This window comes from Salvelinus alpinus, chromosome 34 (assembly GCF_045679555.1).
Source record: "Salvelinus alpinus chromosome 34, SLU_Salpinus.1, whole genome shotgun sequence".
NCBI classification, from domain to species: Eukaryota; Metazoa; Chordata; class Actinopteri; order Salmoniformes; family Salmonidae; genus Salvelinus; species Salvelinus alpinus.
In genome coordinates, this window is record NC_092119.1 from 25,546,110 (window position 1) to 25,567,759 (window position 21,650).

The 21,650-nt window shown below is 43.3% G+C and overlaps 1 protein-coding gene across 2 annotated transcripts in view; it reads right to left on the reverse strand.

Moving 5' to 3' along the window:
- Nucleotides 1-21,127, reverse strand: part of LOC139563639 (estrogen receptor beta-like) — a 34,540-nt gene extending 13,413 nt beyond the window's left edge. For both annotated transcript variants that reach the window (XM_071382480.1, XM_071382481.1), the window contains exons 1-2: nucleotides 20,852-21,127; nucleotides 5,854-5,992 (exon numbers count right to left, since the gene is read on the reverse strand). In XM_071382480.1, the coding sequence (XP_071238581.1) occupies nucleotides 5,854-5,992; nucleotides 20,852-20,990 (278 nt within the window). In that variant the 5' untranslated portion in view covers nucleotides 20,991-21,127. The remainder of the gene's footprint in view (nucleotides 1-5,853; nucleotides 5,993-20,851) is intronic.
- Between the last annotated feature and the right edge of the window lie 523 nt (nucleotides 21,128-21,650).

Consider the following 21,650-nt stretch of genomic DNA (forward strand, 5'->3'; position numbering starts at 1 on the left):
AGCAGATTAACACTGGAGTGATAAATCATCAGATGATCATGTGCAAGAAGAGATACTGGTGTGCAAAAGAGCAGAAAAGTAAATAAATAAAAGCAGTATGGGGGGTGAGGTAGGTAAATTGGGTGGGTAGTTTACAGATGGACTATGTACAGCTGCAGCGATCGGTTAGCTGCTCGGATAGCAGATTTTTAAAGTTGTTGAGGGAGATAAAAGTCTCCAACTTCAGAGATTTTTGCAATTCGTTCCAGTCGCAGGCAGCAGAGAACTGGAAGGAAAGGCGTCCAAATTAGGTTTTGGCTTTAGGGATGATCAGTGAGATACACCTGCTGGAGCGCGTGCTGCGGGTGGGTGTAGCCATCGTGACCAGTGAACTGAGATAAGGCGGCACTTTACCTAGCATAGCCTTGTAGATAACCTGGAGCCAGTGGGTCTGACGACGAACATGTAGCGAGGGCCAGCCGACTAGGGCATACAGGTCGCAGTGGTGGGTCGTATAAGGTGCTTTAGTAACAAAACGAATGGCACTGTGATAAACTGCATCCAGTTTGCTGAGTAGAGTATTGGAAGCTATTTTGTAGATGACATCGCCGAAGTCGAGGATCGGTAGGATAGTCAGTTTTACTAGGGTAAGTTTGGCGGCGTGAGTGAAGGAGGCTTTGTTGCGGAATAGAAAGCCGATTCTTGATTTGATTTTGGATTGGAGATGTTTGATATGAGTCTGGAAGGAGAGTTTGCAGTCTAGCCAGACACCTAGGTACTTATAGATGTCCACATATTCTAGGTCGGAACCGTCCAGGGTGGTGATGCTAGTCGGGCGTGCGGGTGCAGGCAGCGAACGGTTGAAAAGCATGCATTTGGTTTTACTAGCGTTTAAGAGCAGTTGGAGGCCACGGAAGGAGTGTTGTATGGCATTGAAGCTCGTTTGGAGGTTAGATAGCACAGTGTCCAAGGAAGGGCCGGAAGTATATAGAATGGTGTCGTCTGCGTAGAGGTGGATCAGGGAATCGCCCGCAGCAAGAGCAACATCATTGATGTATACAGAGAAAAGAGTCGGCCCGAGAATTGAACCCTGTGGTACCCCCATAGAGACTGCCAGAGGACCGGACAACATGCCCTCCGATTTGACACACTGAACTCTGTCTGCAAAGTAGTTGGTGAACCAGGCAAGGCAGTCATTAGAAAAACCGAGGCTACTGAGTCTGCCGATAAGAATATGGTGATTGACAGAGTCGAAAGCCTTGGCCAGGTCGATGAAGACGGCTGCACAGTAATGTCTTTTATCGATGGCGGTTATGATATCGTTTAGTACCTTGAGCGTGGCTGAGGTGCACCCGTGACCGGCTCGGAAACCGGATTGCACAGCGGAGAAGGTACGGTGGGATTCGAGATGGTCAGTGATCTGTTTGTTGACTTGGCTTTCGAAGACCTTAGATAGGCAGGGCAGGATGGATATAGGTCTGTAACAGTTTGGGTCCAGGGTGTCTCCCCCTTTGAAGAGGGGGATGACCACGGCAGCTTTCCAATCCTTGGGGATCTCAGATGATACGAAGGAGAGGTTGAACAGGCTGGTAATAGGGGGTGCGACAATGGCGGCGGACAGTTTCAGAAATAGGGGGTCCAGATTGTCAAGCCCAGCTGATTTGTATGGGTCCAGGTTTTCCAGCTCTTTCAGAACATCTGCTATCTGGATTTGGGTAAAGGAGAAGCTGGGGAGGCTTGGGCGAGTAGCAGCGGGGGGGGCGGGGCTGTTGGCCAAGGTTGGAGTCGCCAGGAGGAAGGCATGGCCAGCCATTGAGAAATGCTTGTTGAAGTCTTCGATTATCACGGATTTATCGGTGGTGACCGTGTTACCTAGCCTCAGTGCAGTGGGCAGCTGGGAGGAGGTGCTCTTGTTCTCCATGGACTTTACAGTATCCCAGAACTTTTTGGAGTTAGAGCTACAGGATGCAAATTTCTGCTTGAAAAAGCTGGCCTTTGCTTTCCTGACTGACTGCGTGTATTGGTTCCTGACTTCCCTGAACAGTTGCATATCGCGGGGGCTCTTCGATGCTATTGCAGTTCGCCACAGGATGTTTTTGTGCTGGTCGAGGGCAGTCAGGTCTGGAGTGAACCACGGGCTATATCTGTTCTTGGTTCTGCATTTTTTGAACGGAGCATGCTTGTCTAATATGGTGAGGAAGTAACTTTTAAAGAATGACCAGGCATCCTCAACTGACGGGATGAGGTCAATATCCTTCCAGGGTACCCGGGCCAGGTCGATTAGAAAGGCCTGCTCGCAGAAGTGTTTTAGGGAGCGTTTGACAGTGATGAGGGGTGGTCGTTTGACCGCGGACCCGTGGCGGATACAGGCAATGAGGCAGTGATCGCTGAGATCTTGATTGAAGACAGCAGAGGTGTATTTGGAGGGCAGGTTGGTCAGGATAATGTCTATTAGGGTGCCCATGTTTACGGATTTAGGGTTGTACCTGGTGGGTTCCTTGATGATTTGTGTGAGATTTAGGTCATCAAGCTTGGATTGTAGGACTGCCGGGGTGTTAAGCATATCCCAGTTTAGGTCACCTAACAGAACAAACTCTGAAGCTAGATGGGGAGCGATCAATTCACAGATGGTGTCCAGGGCACAGCTGGGAGCTGAGGGGGGTCGGTAGCAGGCGGCAACAGTGAGAGACTTATTTCTGGAGAGATTAATTTTTAAAATTAGAAGTTCGAACTGTTTGGGCATAGACCTGGAAAGTATGACAGAACTTTGCAGGCTATCTCTGCAGTAGATTGCAACTCCTCCCCCTTTGGCAGTTCTATCTTGACGGAAAGTGTTATAGTTGGGTATAGAAATCCCCGAATTTTTGGTGGCCTTCCTAAGCCAGGATTCGGACACGGCAAGGACATCAGGGTTGGCAGAGTGTGCTAAAGCGGTGAGTAAGGCAAACTTAGGGAGGAGGCTTCTGATGTTGACATGCATGAGGCCAAGGCTTTTTCGATCACCGAAGTCAACAAATGAGGTGTGTTGTGCCCGGGAGGAGATCAATAGCGCAATCGTAGGGACGATGCAGAGGGAGGAGCGCAAGCCTTGCTGAACATCTCCAGGAGGTCCTGGTATTCGGCTGGAACGGCGGAGATATCCGAGGCTTTACCAGAGCCCGCAGGAGGACGTCCCGGGGCAGGCTGCGCCGCCTGAAGGCAATGTGAGTGGCAGAACGGGCTCCAACCCAGGATAGAACCAGTGGTCCAGTCAATAACGGGGTTGTGCCTCTGGAGCCATGAGAATCACAAAACAACAGGAGCATGGGGAGATTCAATGAGAAGAAGCTGTGTGGACTCACTGTGATTGCCCGACACACGCAGGTTAATGGACACCGTACTATGAGGGACCCTGCCTATGGTACGTCCGTCCAGTGCTCTGGCATCCATGGGAACAGAGAGGAGTTGTGTGGAGATACCCAGCTCTGATACCAGAGTAGCGTCCATAAAACTCAGCTCCAGAGTCAATGAGCACTCGGAGAGATTTAGATGGGTCACCCCACAGCAGGATAACATGGAAGAGTGGGAATGGGAGTTAGAAAACTCCCAGTATGACCCACTATAGTACTCTTACCTAGCTCTGCCCCGTTGCGTAGGCACAGTAGAAAATTTGTCACTTGTGCCCAATGATTCCCGAGGGGACTCGATTGTCTTTGGATCCTCTCGGAAACTCAGGCGTCGGGGACTTCCGAGGTTCTTCGGGGGCGAGCAAGTAGCCGTGGATGAACAAGTAGGGCCGAAAACAGGCCTCCTCTCCCTCCTGCGCTCCCGTAGACGTCCATCGAGCCTTATTGTTAAGGCTATGTGGGAGTCGAGGTCCAGAAGTAACTCCCGAGCTGCGAGCTCAACTTTAATCTCCTCGGATAGTCCATGAAGAAAGATATCAAACAGAGACTCTGGGTTCTAGGCACTCTCGGCAGCCAACGTGCGTAAGTCTACTGTGTAGTCTGCCACACTACGGGGTTGGTTCTTGACATAATCAAAGTAGCTTTCAGGCCGCATCTCTCCCGGACACCGGATGATCGAATACCTTCCTCACCTCCGAAGGGATTGAAGATGAGGGAGCACTGGGAAAGAAACACCCGGCAGGTTCCAGGGTCCCCAACATAGCGCTCAGGAGGAGGTAAGCGGGGTTCTCGGGAAGCCGGGGTAGGCTGTACAAAATCATCCCTGGCAAGGGAATTACTGAGCGTCCGGGAGGTCTCCGTTGTGGCATGCTGCCTGATAGTCCACGGAATTACTCTAGTAATGTCTTGAAACCTCGTTGTGTTTTGGGATTGATACTACTCGGACCTTGGCTGCAGCGGTGGTCACCTAGTCTGATGTGTAAATTCTTAACTCACATGTTTTATACCCCAGGGTAGAATTGGGTGTTTCCGCCTTCATGGCAAGTTCTCTGGGCGTATGTAGTTACGAGGCAAGGCATCAAGATTGTACTCTAATCATGTTTCGACAACTAATTTCACAGTTCACTTTTACAAAAACATTCTCTTTAATCTGGACATTTTACACACAACGTACAATATGTAAACATCATGTGCATATTATGGAAACTCTTCAAGTTAAAATGTTTTCGTTATAACGTCATAATTTAACTTTTAATAACATAACAAATATGACATTCATTTTCATATTCCATCTATCGTTATTACCACCATTTTGGCTGATGGAATATATTGTCCCAAAATCCATTTATTGCATGTTACTGTTCTGAGTTAGATTCTCCATAGGGCCCACTCACACATTCCAATCCTGCACACTGAGAGGACACAGGATTTTGGCTGCTGCCTTAATGAAAGTAAAGTCACGACACAAGTGGTACACACACTCACATATAGAAAAGTAGTACACACACTCACATATAGACAAGTGGTACACACACACTCACATATAGAAAAGTAGTACACACTCACATATAGACAATTAGTACACACACTCCCATATGGACCAGTGGTACGCACACTCCCATATAGACCAGTAGTATGCACACTCCCATATAGACAAGCGGTACAGCCACACTCACATATAGACAAGTGGTACACACACACGCACATATAGACAAGTGGTACGAAAGGTAAGAGGATTTATTGGCCTTGAGGAGAATGTTCTAATCCCTGAGACTAAGATACAGTGTAATGTATGTGGGAGTATGCATAATTTTTTTGTAAACATTTTATTTCACCTTTATTTAACTAGGCAAGTCAGTTAAGAACAAATTCATATTTACAATGACGGCCTACACTGGCCAAACCTGGACGACGCTGGGCCAATTGTGCGCCGGTTGTGATACAGCCTGGATCAAATACGCACACTCCCACATCCATTACATTGTATTTTAGTCTCAGGGATGAGATCATTCTCCTCAAGGCCAATAAATTATTTTACCTTCCGGACCGATCAGATTCACCCAACACCAGAACTACAACTAAATAAACAACGTTCAATGCTTAACAAACCCCAATGTTATAGTTTTTTGGGGCTACAACACAACTATATAATTCTGACAAACAAAGTGGGACGTGTGTGATTTAGAGCCATAAACCTTTTGTTTACTGACAATTCAAAAGGTGCTTTGTCAGCAGTCAGAGTTTGATATGGCCAAAAGTCAAACTTAACTCAAGAACCTAAAAAAAAAAAAAATCAATAAGGAATGTAAAAATACAAGGACTGTAGGTTTGAAGCAAACATTAAAATCGGTATTATTGTATTTTCAGATAGCTCATAGATTTATGGGATGTCAACCTCTCAGCAATTTAAAGGGCGAAGATACTGTAACCAACATCATTCTCATCTTATTCTTACTGGAGCTTAGTAGTGAAATTCAGGAATGTGTACCTGTTGAGCTTTAGGTCTGCTGAGAAGATGAGTTTCCCAGGGTGGTCGATAGACCTCCACATCAGACCAAGCATCAGCACGTCCAACCAGCAACTCTCCAACTGGTGCATCTGGTACGTCAGACTCAGCTCTACAAAGCCTATAGTACACACCCACACAGATGAAAAGAAAGTGGAGGCAGTTAGTGCTCATTGTATTCTGAAGGGAGAAAAATGGGGGAGGGTCATGCTTTTTCAATTTCAGTCAAGAGGAGGGACTAGTATTTTTTAAATGCTAGTCCAGGGGAGGGTCATGTAATCTGTAATTGACGAAATTTCAATATTCTTCAGTATTTTTGAATTAGTTGCTTATTATGATATATATACAGTACCAGTCAAAAGTTTGGACACACCTACTCATTCAAGGGTTTTTCTTTATTTTGACTATTTTCTACATTGTAGAATAATTGTGAAGACATCAACGCTATGAAATAACACACATGGAATCATGTAGTAACCAAAAAAGTGTTAAACAAATCACAAATATATTTTATATGAGATTGTGTGCAAAGCTTTCATCAAGGCAAAGGGTGGCTACTTTGAAGAATCTCAAATATATTTTTATTAGTTTAACACATTTTTGGTTACTACATGATTCTATGTGTTATTTCATAGCGTGGATGTCTTCACTATTATTCTACAGTGTAGAAAATAGTAAAAAATACATTTAAAAAAACCTTGAATGAGTAGTTGTGTCCAAGCTTTTGACTGGTACTGTATATCGATGTGTGCCCCATCTCTCATTCTCCACTGAACGCACAATATAAATGTAGTTATGTTTATTAATTCAACCATTTAAATAAACAAGCACACACAAAACTTGAAAAGCCATACATGCACATGAGTAAAATCATTGAGGATAATACACGATAACGTCTGGGACTTATTTCCATTCTGGTCTTCTTGAGACAAGACGTCAAGGTAAGATCCAACACGGTTGCAAACAGTATTACAGCGAGTTAATAAAACCTAAAAACGAAGAAGAACATCTATGATATCGTTGCATCGCAAGGTACACAGAAGACATCAAATTGTTTTTTGCCCAGAGAGTATGTTAGTTTTATGGTTAGAGGCAACACATTCCTCTCTGAGACTCCAGTATACAAGAAAGTATCTTTCCCAGCATTACTCCTGAGCCTGTATAAGCCCACATTAGCATCACCTGATCTGGTGCTGTGATTGTGTGCATCCCTAACATGGGGAAAGTAATCAGCTCAACTGGGCGCAGAATCATCAATACTCCTGATAACCAAACCCAGTATAATCTGGGACACCTTAGCCTCAACAGGCAGCCAGTTGAGTTCCTGAAAGCAGCTCCTGCCCGTGAGTACGTGGACTCACCTTCAACACTACCCTGATCAGCTTATTGTGGAATATTTTGAGTTTCCCCTTCAGAAACATATATAAGCCCCCTAACCAGGAAGTATTAATGTAGTCAAAATGGCATTGAATGAGGGCAGTGGCTAGCACTGTCATGGAATCCTTATCAAGCAGCTTGGGCTTTCTAGCCAAAAATGTAGTCCTGGCATTAACCTTCCCTAGCACTTTAGTGGCCATGCTCACACCTATCAAGCTGTCAAGGATGCATCCCTGCTAGCTAACAGAGGGTTTAGTAGTCAGCACCTCACCCCCTAACTCCACTCTGATTTCAGAGGACCTACACAATTTAGTTCTGGACCCAAAAAGAATTGCCTTAGTTTTACCTAAGTGCAGAGATACACTATATATACACAAAGTATGTGGACCTCCCTTCAAATTGGTGGATTTGGCAATTTCAGCCACACCCCGTTGCTGACAGGTGTATAAAATCGGGCACACAGCCATGCAATCTCCATAGACAAACACTGGCTGTAGAATGGCCTAACTGAAGAGCTCAGTGATTTTCAACATGGCACTGTCATAGGATGCCACCTTTCCAGCAAGTCAGTCCGCTGCCCCGCTCAGATGTAAGTGCTGTTATTGTGAAGCGGAAATTTCTAGAAGTCGCAAAGTGGTAGGCCACACAAGCTCACAGAACGAGTCCGCAGAGTGCTGAAGTGCGTAGCGTGTAAAAAAAAAAAATGCTGTCCTCAGTTGCAACACTTACTGCTGAGTTCCAAACTGCCTCTGGAAGCAACGTCAGCACAATAACTGTTCGTTGGGAGCTTCCATGGCCGAGCAGTCGCACACAAGCCTAAGATCACCATGCGCAATGCCAAGCGTCAGCTGGAGTGGTTTAAAGCTCGCCGCCATTGGACTCTGGAGCAGCTTCACCATCTGGCAGTCCAATGGACTAATCTGGTTTTGGCGGATGCCAGGAGAACGCTTCCTGACCGAATGCATAGCGCCAACTATAAAGTTCTGTGGGAGAGGAATAATGGTCTTGGGCTGTTTTTCATGGTTCGGGCTAGGCCGATTAGTTCCAGTGAAGGGAAATCTTAATGCCACAGCATGGCAACAGTTTGAGGAAGGCCCTTTCCTGTTTCAGCATGACAATGCCCCCATGCAAAAAGCAAAGTCCATACAGAAAGGGTTTGTCAAAATTGGTGTGGAAGAACTTGACTGGCCTGCACAGAGCCCTGAACTCAACCCCATCAAACACCTTTGGGATGAATTGGAATGCCGATTGCGAGCCAGGCCTAATCGCCCAACATCACTAATGTGAGGTCGGGCACTGATGTGGAGGCAAGTCCCCGCAGCAATGTTCCAACATCTAGTGGAAAGACTTCCCAGAAAATAGGAGGCTGTTATAGCAGCAAAAGGGGGACCAACTCCATATTAAACACCCATGATCTTGGAACGAGATGTTCGACGAGCAGGTGTCCAAATATTTTTGGTCAAGTAGTGTAGCTTATTATCTCCAAGCCATTTGCTAATGTTAGTAAGATCTGTGCTAAATATGCTCTCCAACGGTTTTACTTTTATGAGACACCGGAAGTGTTGAGTCATCCTCTTAAAGGAAAAGTCGGCAAGAACAAGCATCTTTCATATCGTTTATATAAAGTAAAAACAGTAAGACGCCCAAGCACGCTCCCCTGCGGTTCACCACAATTAATTAGTTTTGCCTAAGACAGTGAACCTGTGGTGGATTTTCTTTTACCCTGGCTATATGATTGTATGTATTGGTTGCTGTAATGTAATACATATTTGCTTCATGACATGTTTTATAACTAGTTCCCTTTGTGCTAGTTCCATTTTATAACTAGTTCCCTTTAGCAGACAATAACCAAGAGAGAACTTTGAGCTTGGGTGAACGCCCAGAAATAGCCTCTGAGAACTTTATCAGCAGCAGGTGTCTTGTTTCACATTCTCTTTTGCACCCAAACTTCCTCCCTTGTGCTGAGGATGAATCATGTCCTAGCATAAAAGGTGCTCGGGGACAGCCCCCTGGCGCAGCTTCTGAACGACCTGTAATACAGTTCATTTACTAATTGACTTGAGACCTTGATGGTCATTTCCATTACAAACCATTAACCTCTTGCTCCCTACCTGACAAGCAGGACTTTACCCAGCCTAGAGGGATACTGCTAAACCCCAGTTCCTTCAGTTTGGAAATGAGAAAACAGTGGTTAACTGTTTCGTCGGTCTTCTGTCGGTCAAGCAGTACCATTCAGCAGAGTTTTCCCTCATCAATCTCTTTCATGATGATGTCAGTCAAGTAAAGTAGACATGAATCAGTGGACTATGTTTTTCTTAACCCTGACACAAAATCATACATTCGACTTTGTTTGTTGACCTATTCATACATTAGCTAATGTACAGCTCTCTCCAGGATTGTTGATGTTATACTGAGGATAATTCCCAGGGTCATACTTTATCCCCTTGTTAAACAGAGTTATAACTTTAGCCTGTTTCATGTCTTTGGGAAAGATGCCATGTTCAAGAGAGAGATTAACTATATGTGTAAAACAAGGGGCAATTTGCTCAGCAGAATCTCTAAGAAAACTTGCAGGAATATTATCCAGGCCTGTGGCTTTGGAGCATGTAAAGTCTGCTAGCAGCTTGCTAACCAGCCTGCTGGCAACAGAAAAAAAAGAGTTTGATTAATTGGCAAATCTGCTTTTTCATATACCATCTCCCCTCTGATGTTCAATCCAATACTGTTTAGTTAGTTTTTGGTAGTACTACTACAGCCTAGTTCCTTAAATGATTTACAAAGCTTTTCAGGGTCATTTTTGTTCTCAATGATTTCATCGGCAAAGTAACCCCTCTTAGCTTCCTCCATCCTGCTCTGTGCATCCATTTCTGTGACATTTATATAGGATAACATCAGGCTGCTCTCTCAAAAACAGTTTTGTGACACTTAAATATATCTTTAAAAACTCCCTTGTGCAAAATGTAATACAATGATTACTGATTCCATAGACTATTACTCTACTCTGAGATATTTTGGATTTATCAGACACCAATATTAAGTCAATCGTACTTTGCACTGTTTCACATATCCTGGTGGGATCTTTATCATTTGGGTCAGAGCAAATTATCTACAGAAGTGCATAAATACATTGTGGGTTGGGCTATCCTTTTTGCAGACATCAGTACTGAAAACCCCAAACAAAATTATTTCTCCAGGGAATCATTACAGTTTGACAACACAATTCCAAGACCTTCATAGGATGCATTCTGATTGGGCGGACTGTAACACACCCCCAACAAAATCGTCTTGGTTTTGGGAAGACAGATATCCAGCCAGACAATCTCCAGATCATTAAATCTGATCTGATGTTATAAGCAATGTTATAAACAAAGGCACATATCTCATCACCGTTCCGATCCTTCCTGACAGAATAATTGTCCATCTCAATTTCACAAACAGATTAATCCAACCATGTCTCTGTAAAACACAAGACACCCAACTCTGATTTGCGAACCAACAGGCATATCTCATCAATCTTCAGTAGTAAGCTTCGGACATTTAATCGCACAAAATGTAAACCTTTCTTCCCAAAGGCCTTGCTGAATTCTCGATCCACTTGTAACTCGCCTCCCTGTGCACTGCCTCTGGTGGCCTCTCTGCCGCTATGGAGCACCCCTCCCCATGTTCATGCATTGCCAGCTCACCTTCCGCTGCCCCGTTGTCCACACCACCGCATCCCCAGTCTATCACCTCTGCGCTACTGTGGAGCCCCCCTCCTCTGGTGCACTCTCCATCCTACAGTGGTTCGTCCTATAAAAGTTGCAGCATACTGCGGCACAGCTTGCATGGTGCCGCAGAATTCTATGGCACTTTATTTAGGTGCCAACCACTGGTACCATTAATGCCAGTTAGTGCTAGTTTGACCACCAGAGGGCATCTTTGAGAAGCATTTGATAGCCTTCAATAGTGGCTGTAGTAGATCATTTAAAACCTTTTTGTAAGAATATAGTATATGGGACTGATTTTAAGAAATTTTGATTTGATTAATATTATGGTGTTTCTATTCCAAGAAAAACAAAAAACCCTCTGGGTTTCCGTGGAACGGAAAATATGGCATTGTACAACTTGACGGTCGGGAGTAGGTTACAGTACTGGGCTATTTACAGTGGGGAGAACAAGTATTGGATACACTGCCGATTTTGCAGGTTTTCCTACTTACAAAGCATGTAGAGGTCTGTAATTTTTTATCATAGGTACACTTCAACTGTGAGAGACGAAATCTAAAACAAAAATCCAGAAAATCACATTATGATTTTTAAGTAATTAATTTGCATTTTATTGCATGACATAAGTATTTGATACATCAGAAAAGCAGAACTTAATATTTGGTACAGAAAGCTTTGTTTGCAATTACAGAGATCATACGTTTCCTGTAGTTCTTGACCAGGTTTGCACACACTGCAGCAGGGATTTTGGCCCACTCCTCCATACAGACCTTCTCCAGATCCTTCAGGTGTAGGGGCTGTCGCTGGGCAATACGGACTTTCAGCTCCCTCCAAAGATTTTCTATTGGGTTCAGGTCTGGAGACTAGCTAGGCCACTCCAGGACCTTGAGATGCTTCTTACGGAGCCACTCCTTAGTTGCCCTGGCTGTGTGTTTCAGGTCGTTGTCATGCTGGAAGACCCAGCCACGACCCATCTTCAATGCTCTTACTGAGGGAAGGAGGTTGTTGGCCAAGATCTCGCGATACATGGCCCCATCCATCCTCCCCTCAATACGGTGCAGTCGTCCTGTCCCCTTTGCAGAAAAGCATCCCCAAAGAATGATGTTTCCACCTCCATGCTTCACGGTTGGGATGGTGTTCTTGGGGTTGTACTCATCCTTCTTCCTCCAAACACGGCGAGTGGAGTTTAGACCAAAAAGCTCTATTTTTGTCTCATCAGACCACATGACCTTCTCCCATTCCTCCTCTGGATCATCCAGATGGTCATTGGCAAACTTCAGACGGGCCTGGACATGCGCTGGCTTGAGCAGGGGGACCTTGCGTGCGCTACAGGATTTTAATCCATGACGGCGTAGTGTCTAACTAATGGTTTTCTTTGAGACTGTGGTCCCAGCTCTCTTCAGGTCATTGACCAGGTCCTGCCATGTAGTTCTGGGCTGATCCCTCACCTTCCTCATGATCATTGATGCCCCACGAGGTGAGATCTTGCATGGAGCCCCAGACCGAGGGTGATTGACCGTCATATTGAACTTCTTCAATTTTCTAATAATTGCGCCAACAGTTGTTGCCTTCTCACCAAGCTGCTTGCCTATTGGCCTGTAACCCATCCCAGCCTTGTGCATGTCTACAATTTTATCCCTGATGTCCTTACACAGCTCCCTGGTCTTGGCCATTGTGGAGAGGTTGGAGTCTGTTTGATTGAGTGTGTGGACAGGTGTCTTTTATACAGGTAACGAGTTCAAACAGGTGCAGTTAATACAGGTAATGAGTGGAGAACAGGAGGGCTTCTTAAAGAAAAACTAACAGGTCTGTGAGAGCCGGAATTCTTACTGGTTGGTAGGTAATCAAATACATATGTCATGCAATAAAATGCAAATTAATTTCTTAAAAATCATACAATGTGATTTTCTGGATTTTTGTTTTAGATTCCGTCTCTCACAGTTGAAGTGTACCTATGATAAACATGACAGACCTCTACATGCTTTGTAAGTAGGAAAACCTGCAAAATCGGCAGTGTATCAAATACTTGTTCTCCCCACTGTATCTAAAGAATCACCATGTGTGGGCACACGGTTCTTATTACAGTATCTTCGCCCTTTAAATTGCTGAGAGGTTGACATCCCATAAATCTATGAGCTATCTGAAAATACAATAATACCGATTTTAATGTTTGCTTCAAACATACAGTCCTTGTATTTTTACATTCCTTATTGATTTTTTTTTTTTTAGGTTCTTGAGTTAAGTTTGACTTTGAATTTTGGCCATATCAAACACTAACTGCTGACAAAGCACCTTTTGAATTGTCAGTAAACAAAAGGTTTATGGCTCTAAATCACACACGTCCCACTTTGTTTGTCAGAATTATATATTTGTGTTGTAGCCCAAAAAACTATATCATTGGGGTTTGTTAAGCATTGAACGTTGTTTATTTAGTTGTAGTTCTGGTGTTGGGTGAATTTGATCAGTCCGGAAGGTAAGAGGATTTATTGGCCTTGAGGAGAATGATCTCATCCCTGAGACTAAAATACAATGTAATGGATGTGGGAGTGTGCGTATTTGATCCAGGGTGTATCACAACCGGCGCACAATTGGCCCAGCGTCGTCCGGGATTTGCCAGTGTAGGCCGTCATTGTAAATATGAATTTGTTCTTAACTGACTTGCCTAGTTAAATAACTTCTTATGGCTGCAGGGGCAGTATTGAGTAGCTTGGATGAAAGGTGCACTGAGGTGCCCATATTAAACGGCCTGCTCCTTAGTCCCAGTTGCTAATATATGCATATTATTATTCATATTGGATAGAAAACACTCTGAAGTTTCTAAAACTGTTTGAATTATGTCTGTGAGTATACCAGAACTCATATGGCAGGCAAAAACCTGAGAAGTTCCACTTCCTGTTTGAATTGTTTCTAAGGTGTCAGATTTTCAACCATACTCTCAATTGAAATGACAGCAAGATATAGATGAGTTTTCACTTCCTACGGCTTCCACTAGATGTCAATAGTCAACAGAACTTTGTCTGATGACTCTAATGTGAAGGGGGGCCGAAGGAGACAGGAATGAGTAATCACTTCCACGGGCTGATCACGCATTCACCTTCACATGAGTAGGACGTCCGTTCCATCTCTCAATTGAAGTCAATTTAATTTTCCGGTTGGAACGTTATTCAAGATGTATGTTAACAACATTCTAAAGATTGATTCAGTACATCGTTTGACGTGTTTCTACTGACTGTTACGGAACTTTTGGACATTTCGTCACGTTATAGTGGAGGCGCTTTCTGACTTTGGAATTGTTTACCGAAGGCGCGAACCAAAGTAGCTAATTGGACATAAATAACGGACATTATCGAACAAATTTATTGTGGACCTGGGATTCCTAGGACTGCATTCTGATGAAGTTAATCAAAGGAAACATTTATCATGTATTTTCTGTTTTCTGTTGAGTCCAACATGGCGGCTAATTTGGCTATTGTTCTGAGCTCCGTCTCAGATTATTGCATGATTTGCTTTTTCCGTAAAGTTTTTTTGAAATCTTACACAGCGGCTGCATTAAGGAGAGGTATATCTATAATTCCATGTGTATAACTTGTATTATCATCTACATTTATGATGAGTATTTCTGTTGAAACGATGTGGCTATGCACTATCACTGGATGTTTTTGGAACTAGTGAATCTAACGCGCCAATGTAAACTCAGTTTTTTTGTTATGAATATGAACTTTATCAGACAAAACATGCATGTATTGTGTAACATGAAGTCCTATGAGTGTCATCTGATGAAGATAATCAAAGGTTTGTGATTAATTTTATCTCTTTCTGCTTTTTCTGACTGCTATCTTTCGCTGGAAAAATGGCTGTGCTTATTGTGGTTTGATGGTGACCTAACATAATCGTTTGTAGTGCTTTCGCTGAAAAGCATATTTGATATCGGACACTTTGGTGGGATTAACAACAAGAATACCTTTAAAATGATATAAGACACATGTATGTTTGACGAATTTTAATTATGAAATTTCTGGTTTTTGAATTTGGCGCCCTGCACTTTATCTGGCTGCTGTCATATCGATCCCGGTAGCGGGATGCAGCCATAAGAAGATAAAGGTTACACTAAGAACATAACATTTCTACACCCTAATTGTATAATTGTAGTCTAACCAATACCCAAACGGAGATTCAGTGAAAATAAAAATCTCATTGATTTATCAAGACCAGTCCCCATGATTGTCTCAGAGCAGCGTGAAATAGTGCTAAAATAGTTGTAGGCTATTGCTTCAAACCCTATTGCTTCTAACTTCAATATGCTCTAAATAAATAAGACCTACACCACTTTTACCAGCACATTACTCAACACTAGTGAGACTCATGTTGCCTGGCAGAGTTCCTCTGTCCAGTGTCTGTGTTATTTTGCCCAGCTTAATCTTTATTTTTATTGGCCAGTCTGAGATATGGCTTTTTCTTTGCAACTCTGCCTAGAAGGCCAGCATTCCGGAGTCGTCTCTTCCCTGTTGATGTTGAGACTGGTGTTTTGCCGGTACTATTTAATGAAGCTGCCAGTTGATGACTTGTGAGGCATCTGTTTCTCAAACTAGACACTCTAATGTACTTGTCATCTTGCTCAGTTGTGCACCGGGGCCTCCCACTCCTCTTTCTATTCTGGTTGGAGCCAGTTTGCGCTGTTCTGTGAGGGGAGTAGTACACAGCGTTGTACGAGATCTTCAGTTTCTTGGCAATTTCTCGCATGGAATAGCCTTCATTTCTCAGAATAAGAATAGACTGACGAGTTTCAGAAGAAAGTCTTTTTTTCTGACCATTTTGAGCCTGTAATCGAACCCACAAATGCTGATGCTCCAGATACTCAACTAGTCTAAAGATGTCCAGTTTTTTTGCTTCTTTAATCAGGAGTGATGGTTGCTGATAATGGGCCTCTGTACGCCTATGTAGCCATTTCCAGCTACAATAGTCATTTACAACATTAACACTGTATTTCTGATCAATTTGATGTTATTTTAATGAACAACAAATTAGCTTTTCTTTCAAAAACAAGGACATTTCTAAGTGACGCCAAACTTTTGTGTGTATATTGTTCTGCTAATAACATGCTTAATAATATATCTGTGAGAATATCCAAGGGACTTTTATATAATTCAAAATTAATAATATTTGCTTTGTTTAAAAAATAACAATATTTTGGAGATGATTTTGTTTTCAAATAATGTAAAATTAGTGAGAAAAAGGCCATTCTTGAACATGGGGTGAGACATTGTTACTAATTTGTAAATAAAGCCAGTTTGTTATTTAGAATAATTTATTTCTGTTTTTAGAGGGAAAGAAATCAAAAACCTACAGTGTCTTAGACCATTGCGCCACTCAGGCACTGTACAATGTGACCGGTCAGGAGTGGACTACAGTAAGAGCAAAATAAAGGAATAAAAACCTTAGTGTCACAACAGTTTTAGTAAGTAATACTGAAGTCCTGCACAATTATCAGTTTCTATTTAGGTTTATGTCACCCATTCATTGTCAGTTAGAGACACAGTAGGACCCAAAAGCATAATCAGTGCTCTAACATCCCCTTGCGCTGGTCTGGAGCAATGAAGTAGTCATACTGGGTACCTACTAAACCACAAATTACCTCTCAGTCCTGCAGCATAATAGCAAAACTTTTAGTGGAGCAACCACTGTAGGTGAGTCCTCTGGTCCCACTCCACCTTCGATGATCACATATCCCCACAGGTACAGCACACCGACAGCAAAGGTAAGTTTCATTGACTCCATGCCCAAAGCTAGTATCGCTGCATTTTAGATGAATCAACTGCGCGCATTCTAAACATATAAATAAACTGCGCACATTCCCATTTTTTCCCCCAGTGATGTTTAAAACAAACAAAGTTAAAAAAAAACGTTCAATTTAACTCAACACACCCCGCCTATAGGCTATTTAGTGTGGTCTCAATCAAATGATACATAGCCTATAGGCACAAGTGTTTCTTATCCTATGAGGTACAGAGCCTGCTGGTTTTCTGTTCTACCTGATAATTAATTGCACCCACCTGGTGTCCCAGGTTTAAATCAGTCCCTGATTAGAGGCAACAATGAAAAAACACAGTGGAACTGGCTTCGAGGTTCAGAGTTGAGGTTGAGTGCTATAGGCTACGAAGTGAATGCTTGGAGAAGCAGGGAGCAAAGTTTTATTTCTAAAGATAGCTGTTGGGATGGTGTAAATAAAACTAGGCTGCATTACACTTTCCTAACAAGAGGGCTTTGTGAAGGAGCCTATTTCTTGCTGTTTAAGAAATAAGAGGTAGGCCTACATGTTTGACAGACGGAATTAGGCGATAGGCTGCTATATCAATATCAATTCCTTCACCCACCACCATGCACTCTTTAACTAAATAGTCTACCTCAGTGTCAGTGAAGGGCTGTAAAAACCAAGACTCAAATTGATGGGTATGAGAGGGTATGCTATAGGCCTACCTTTTTATTAAAGAAAATGGCAAAAAGCACAGGCCTACTGCTTGTTAGCTGATCAGTGTCCCTTCCACGGGACGGTTGAGCTAACGTAGGCTAATGCGATTAGCATTAGGTTGTAAGTAACAAGAACATTTCCCAGGACATAGACACATCTGATATTTGCAGTAAGCTTATATTCTTGTTAATCTAACTGCACTGTCCAATTTACAGTAGCTATTACAGTGAGATAATATCATGCTATTGTTTGAGGAGAGTGCACAATTTTGAACATGAAAAGTTATTAATTAACAAATTAGGCACATTTGGGCAGTCCTGATACAACATTTCGAACAGAAATACAATGGTTCATTGTATTCCATGTGTAACTCTGTGTTTTTGTATGTGTCGAATTGCTATGGTTTATCTTGGCCAGGTCGCAGTTGCAAATGAGAACTTGTTCTCAACTAGCCTACCTGGTTAAATAAAGGTTAAATAAAAAATAAATAAAATAAAAATCTGTCTAAAATGTTGCACATACACTGCTGCCATCTAGTGGCCAAAATCTAAATTGCACCTGGGCTGGAATAATACATTATGGCGTTTCTCTTGCATTTCAAAGATGATGGTACAAAAAAATACAACAGAACGGTTGTTTTTTTCTTTGTGTTATCTTTTACCAGATCTATTGTGTCATATTCTCCTACATTCCTTTCACATTTCTACAAACTTCAAAGTGTTTCCTTTCAAATGGTACCAAGAATATGCATATCCTTGCTTCAGGGCCTGAGCTACAGGCAGTTAGATTTGGATATGTCATTTTAGGCGAAATTGAAAAAAAGGGGCGGATCCTTAGAGTTTAATATTTTGAAGAAAATTAAACAGATCTGATTATATAAAGTGATCTATAACATTGCTTTGATCCGCAATGCTTTATGCTAGAAACAAGCTGTAAAATACCCGGGGAAAGACTTGACTCTGATGCACTTGGGGATATCATTGTTTTGTTTCTTTGACATTCAGGGAAGTAACCTAATTATGTCACTATCAAATGATTAAGCTATTCACTTTCTGTACAATAGAAGATATTTAAACACAGATAGCATTTAGGGAAACACTTGTGACATTCTCTCATTGGGTTAAGCCACGGTAGAAGAGAGGCCAGCAGTTAAAGCTTACATTTTTCTGCATCGGCAGGCCTACTCTGTCTGTGGTGGAAAGGTAGGCCTAACTTTTGAAAGTACCATGCTCAGATTCCTAATGGCTTCCTAGCCACGTGCTTCTACATCTGCATTGCTTGCTGTTTGGGGTTTTAGGCTGGGTTTCTGTATAGCACTTTGTGACATCGGCTGATGTAAAAAGGGTTTTATAAATACATTTGATTGATTGATTCTCAGATTTCATTACAGGGACAGTTTCGTTGCAAACAAGACACTCATTTGGCATTGGAGAAATATGATAAGATAAACACATAGGCCTATCTCTGTCCATTCTTAGCCTGTAATTTCGGTCATTTGTGTGGTATTAAAAATGTATTCAACTAATATGTAAAATTACATATCATTTAATTAAAAGGCAGTTTTTTCTCGGACCTGCAAATACGATGATTGATTCATGCAATGCTTTTACTATGAAGGAGATCTTTCTACCCCTACTTTTGTCCATAGTGGTCTGCGAACCAACAACCTTCTGGCTCGCAGCCCTGTGTGCTATCAAAATTCCAGCGTTGCCATGTAATGCTTACAGGACAAAGGCTCTGGTCTGTCCAAGAAGTGAGGGTAAACGGTAAACATGTTCTCTGCTATCCACTTTGTGTAAAATATGATTTTAGGTATATGGGAGGGTCACTTGTTTGTTTTTTGAAGTGTTCAGGGAGGGTTTAGGTAAAATATATTTTGCTGAAGGGAGGGCCATCCATTTTCATTTCAGAGTTTCAATTTTCTCCATGTAACCCTTAAAATAAATAACATTCACTCCCTACATTTAAAGGGACTAATAAAGGACAGATGAAATGCATAGTAAAGCCCTGACAGACTAGGAACACCCTAAAGCGCACAACAGTCTTAGCTGGACAAGTACTGACAGATGGATATTGGAACAAAGCAGCGCACCACAGTCTTAGCTGGACAAGTACTGACAGATGGATATTGGAACAAAGCAGCGCACAACAGTCTTAGCTGGACAGGTACTGACAGATGGATATTGGAACAGAGCAGCGCACCACAGTCTTAGGTGGACAAGTACTGACAGATGGATACTGGAACAGAGCAGCGCACCACAGTCTTAGGTGGACAAGTACTGACAGATGGATACTGGAACAGAGCAGCGCACCACAGTCTTAGGTGGACAAGTACTGACAGATGGATATTGGAACAGAGCAGCGCACCACAGTCTTAGGTGGACAAGTACTGACAGATGGATATTGGAACAGAGCAGCGCACCACAGTCTTAGGTGGACAAGTACTGACAGATGGATATTGGAACAGAGCAGCGCATCACAGTCTTAGGTGGACAAGTACTGACAGATGGATATTGGAACAGAGCAGCGCACCACAGTCTTAGGTGGACAAGTACTGACAGATGGATACTGGAACAGAGCAGCGCACCACAGTCTTAGGTGGACAAGTACTGACAGATGGATACTGGAACAGAGCAGCGCACCACAGTCTTAGGTGGACAAGTACTGACAGATGGATATTGGAACAGAGCAGCGCACCACAGTCTTAGGTGGACAAGTACTGACAGATGGATATTGGAACAGAGCAGCGCACCACAGTCTTAGCTGGACAAGTACTGATAGATGGATATTGGAACAAAGCCGAATGCTGAGGCACCTTCATAAATGAAACTGCAGTGATCTCTGGAGCAAATCCACAATGCACAGCTAGTCTGTAGAGTTTTTCTTCTTCTTTATAACTGACAATACAAGCAAATTTTCACATCTCCTTATGTCACCAAACCCCCAAAGCCCCATTTCAGACAAAAGAGTGTGTGAACTCAGACACATCTCCCCTGAGAGGGAACCTGCTGGGCTCACTTCTACAACCCTGAGTGAGGGGGGAACAATGCTCTGCAGCAGGGTAGAGAGGAGAGGAGTAACCCCTTCATAACCTGTGTGATTTCCTGTCCCTCGGGTCTACACAGCCATATGGCTGGCTGCAGTACGTGGGGTAATGAGAAGGCTAAGGGCCAACTACTACAGTACTGATCACAGTTAGTAGATATAGAAATAGGGTGTGAAGGGTCTACAGTCAGCCAGGTAGTCTTTCTTTCTTTAGACATACCTACTGTATCTCACATATAAACTTGGGGCATCAACCAAACCTTGAACATGAGCTGCACGCAAGCTGACACACACACACACACACACACACACACACACACACACACACACACACACACACACACACACACACACACACACACACACACAAACAGAACAGGTGTCTCACCAGGTATCTTTTTGGCCCAGCTGATCATGAAGAACAGCTCCTTGTTGGCCAGTTTGGTGAGTGACATCATCAAGCTGGCTTCAGTGAAGGGCCTCTTTAGGTCCTCCATCAGGTTGATCTCTGGCGGCTCCGCATGCATGATGCAGGATATCAGCTGTTCAGGGGTCAGGGATGAGTGGTGCACCTCCAGCAGGGAGAGGGAGCCCCCCTCCAGATTCCACTGGGCCCTGGCACCGACCCCCACCAGCCTGCCTGGTGCCCCCCGCCCCTGAGGTACACGCCTGTGCCTCGCCCCCATGAAACTGTAGTGCTCCGGCCTCATACCTGAACAACAGCACAGACAAACAACTGATGGATTTTACTCCTACAGATACTTCTACAGGCTCACAGCTCACGTTTGACTACACGAGGTTGGGTTTCACAACCCAGCTAGTGAGAGAGAGTAGATAAGGACGATGGCTGCCTACCACACTTCTTCATGCCCACTTCATAACACTTGCGTAGGCGGCAGGACCGGCACATTTTACGGAGGTTCTTGTTGATAGTGCACTGGTTAGTCCCTGGACAAATGTAGTCCTTGTGCCCTAGAAAAGATAGAGCTAGACATTGAGAGATATTACATGACTTGTATACATCACATCTGATCGACCTACAATGATCGACCTAGGTAAAAACAGGATATAATGAGGTCTCAGCAGAAAACACAGTGATCAGACCCTGCAGTGGACACCATGACCCCAGTTCCCAGGGCAGAGACACTGTACTGACACCACACAGCTCCCTTAGTGGTCCTACCTTG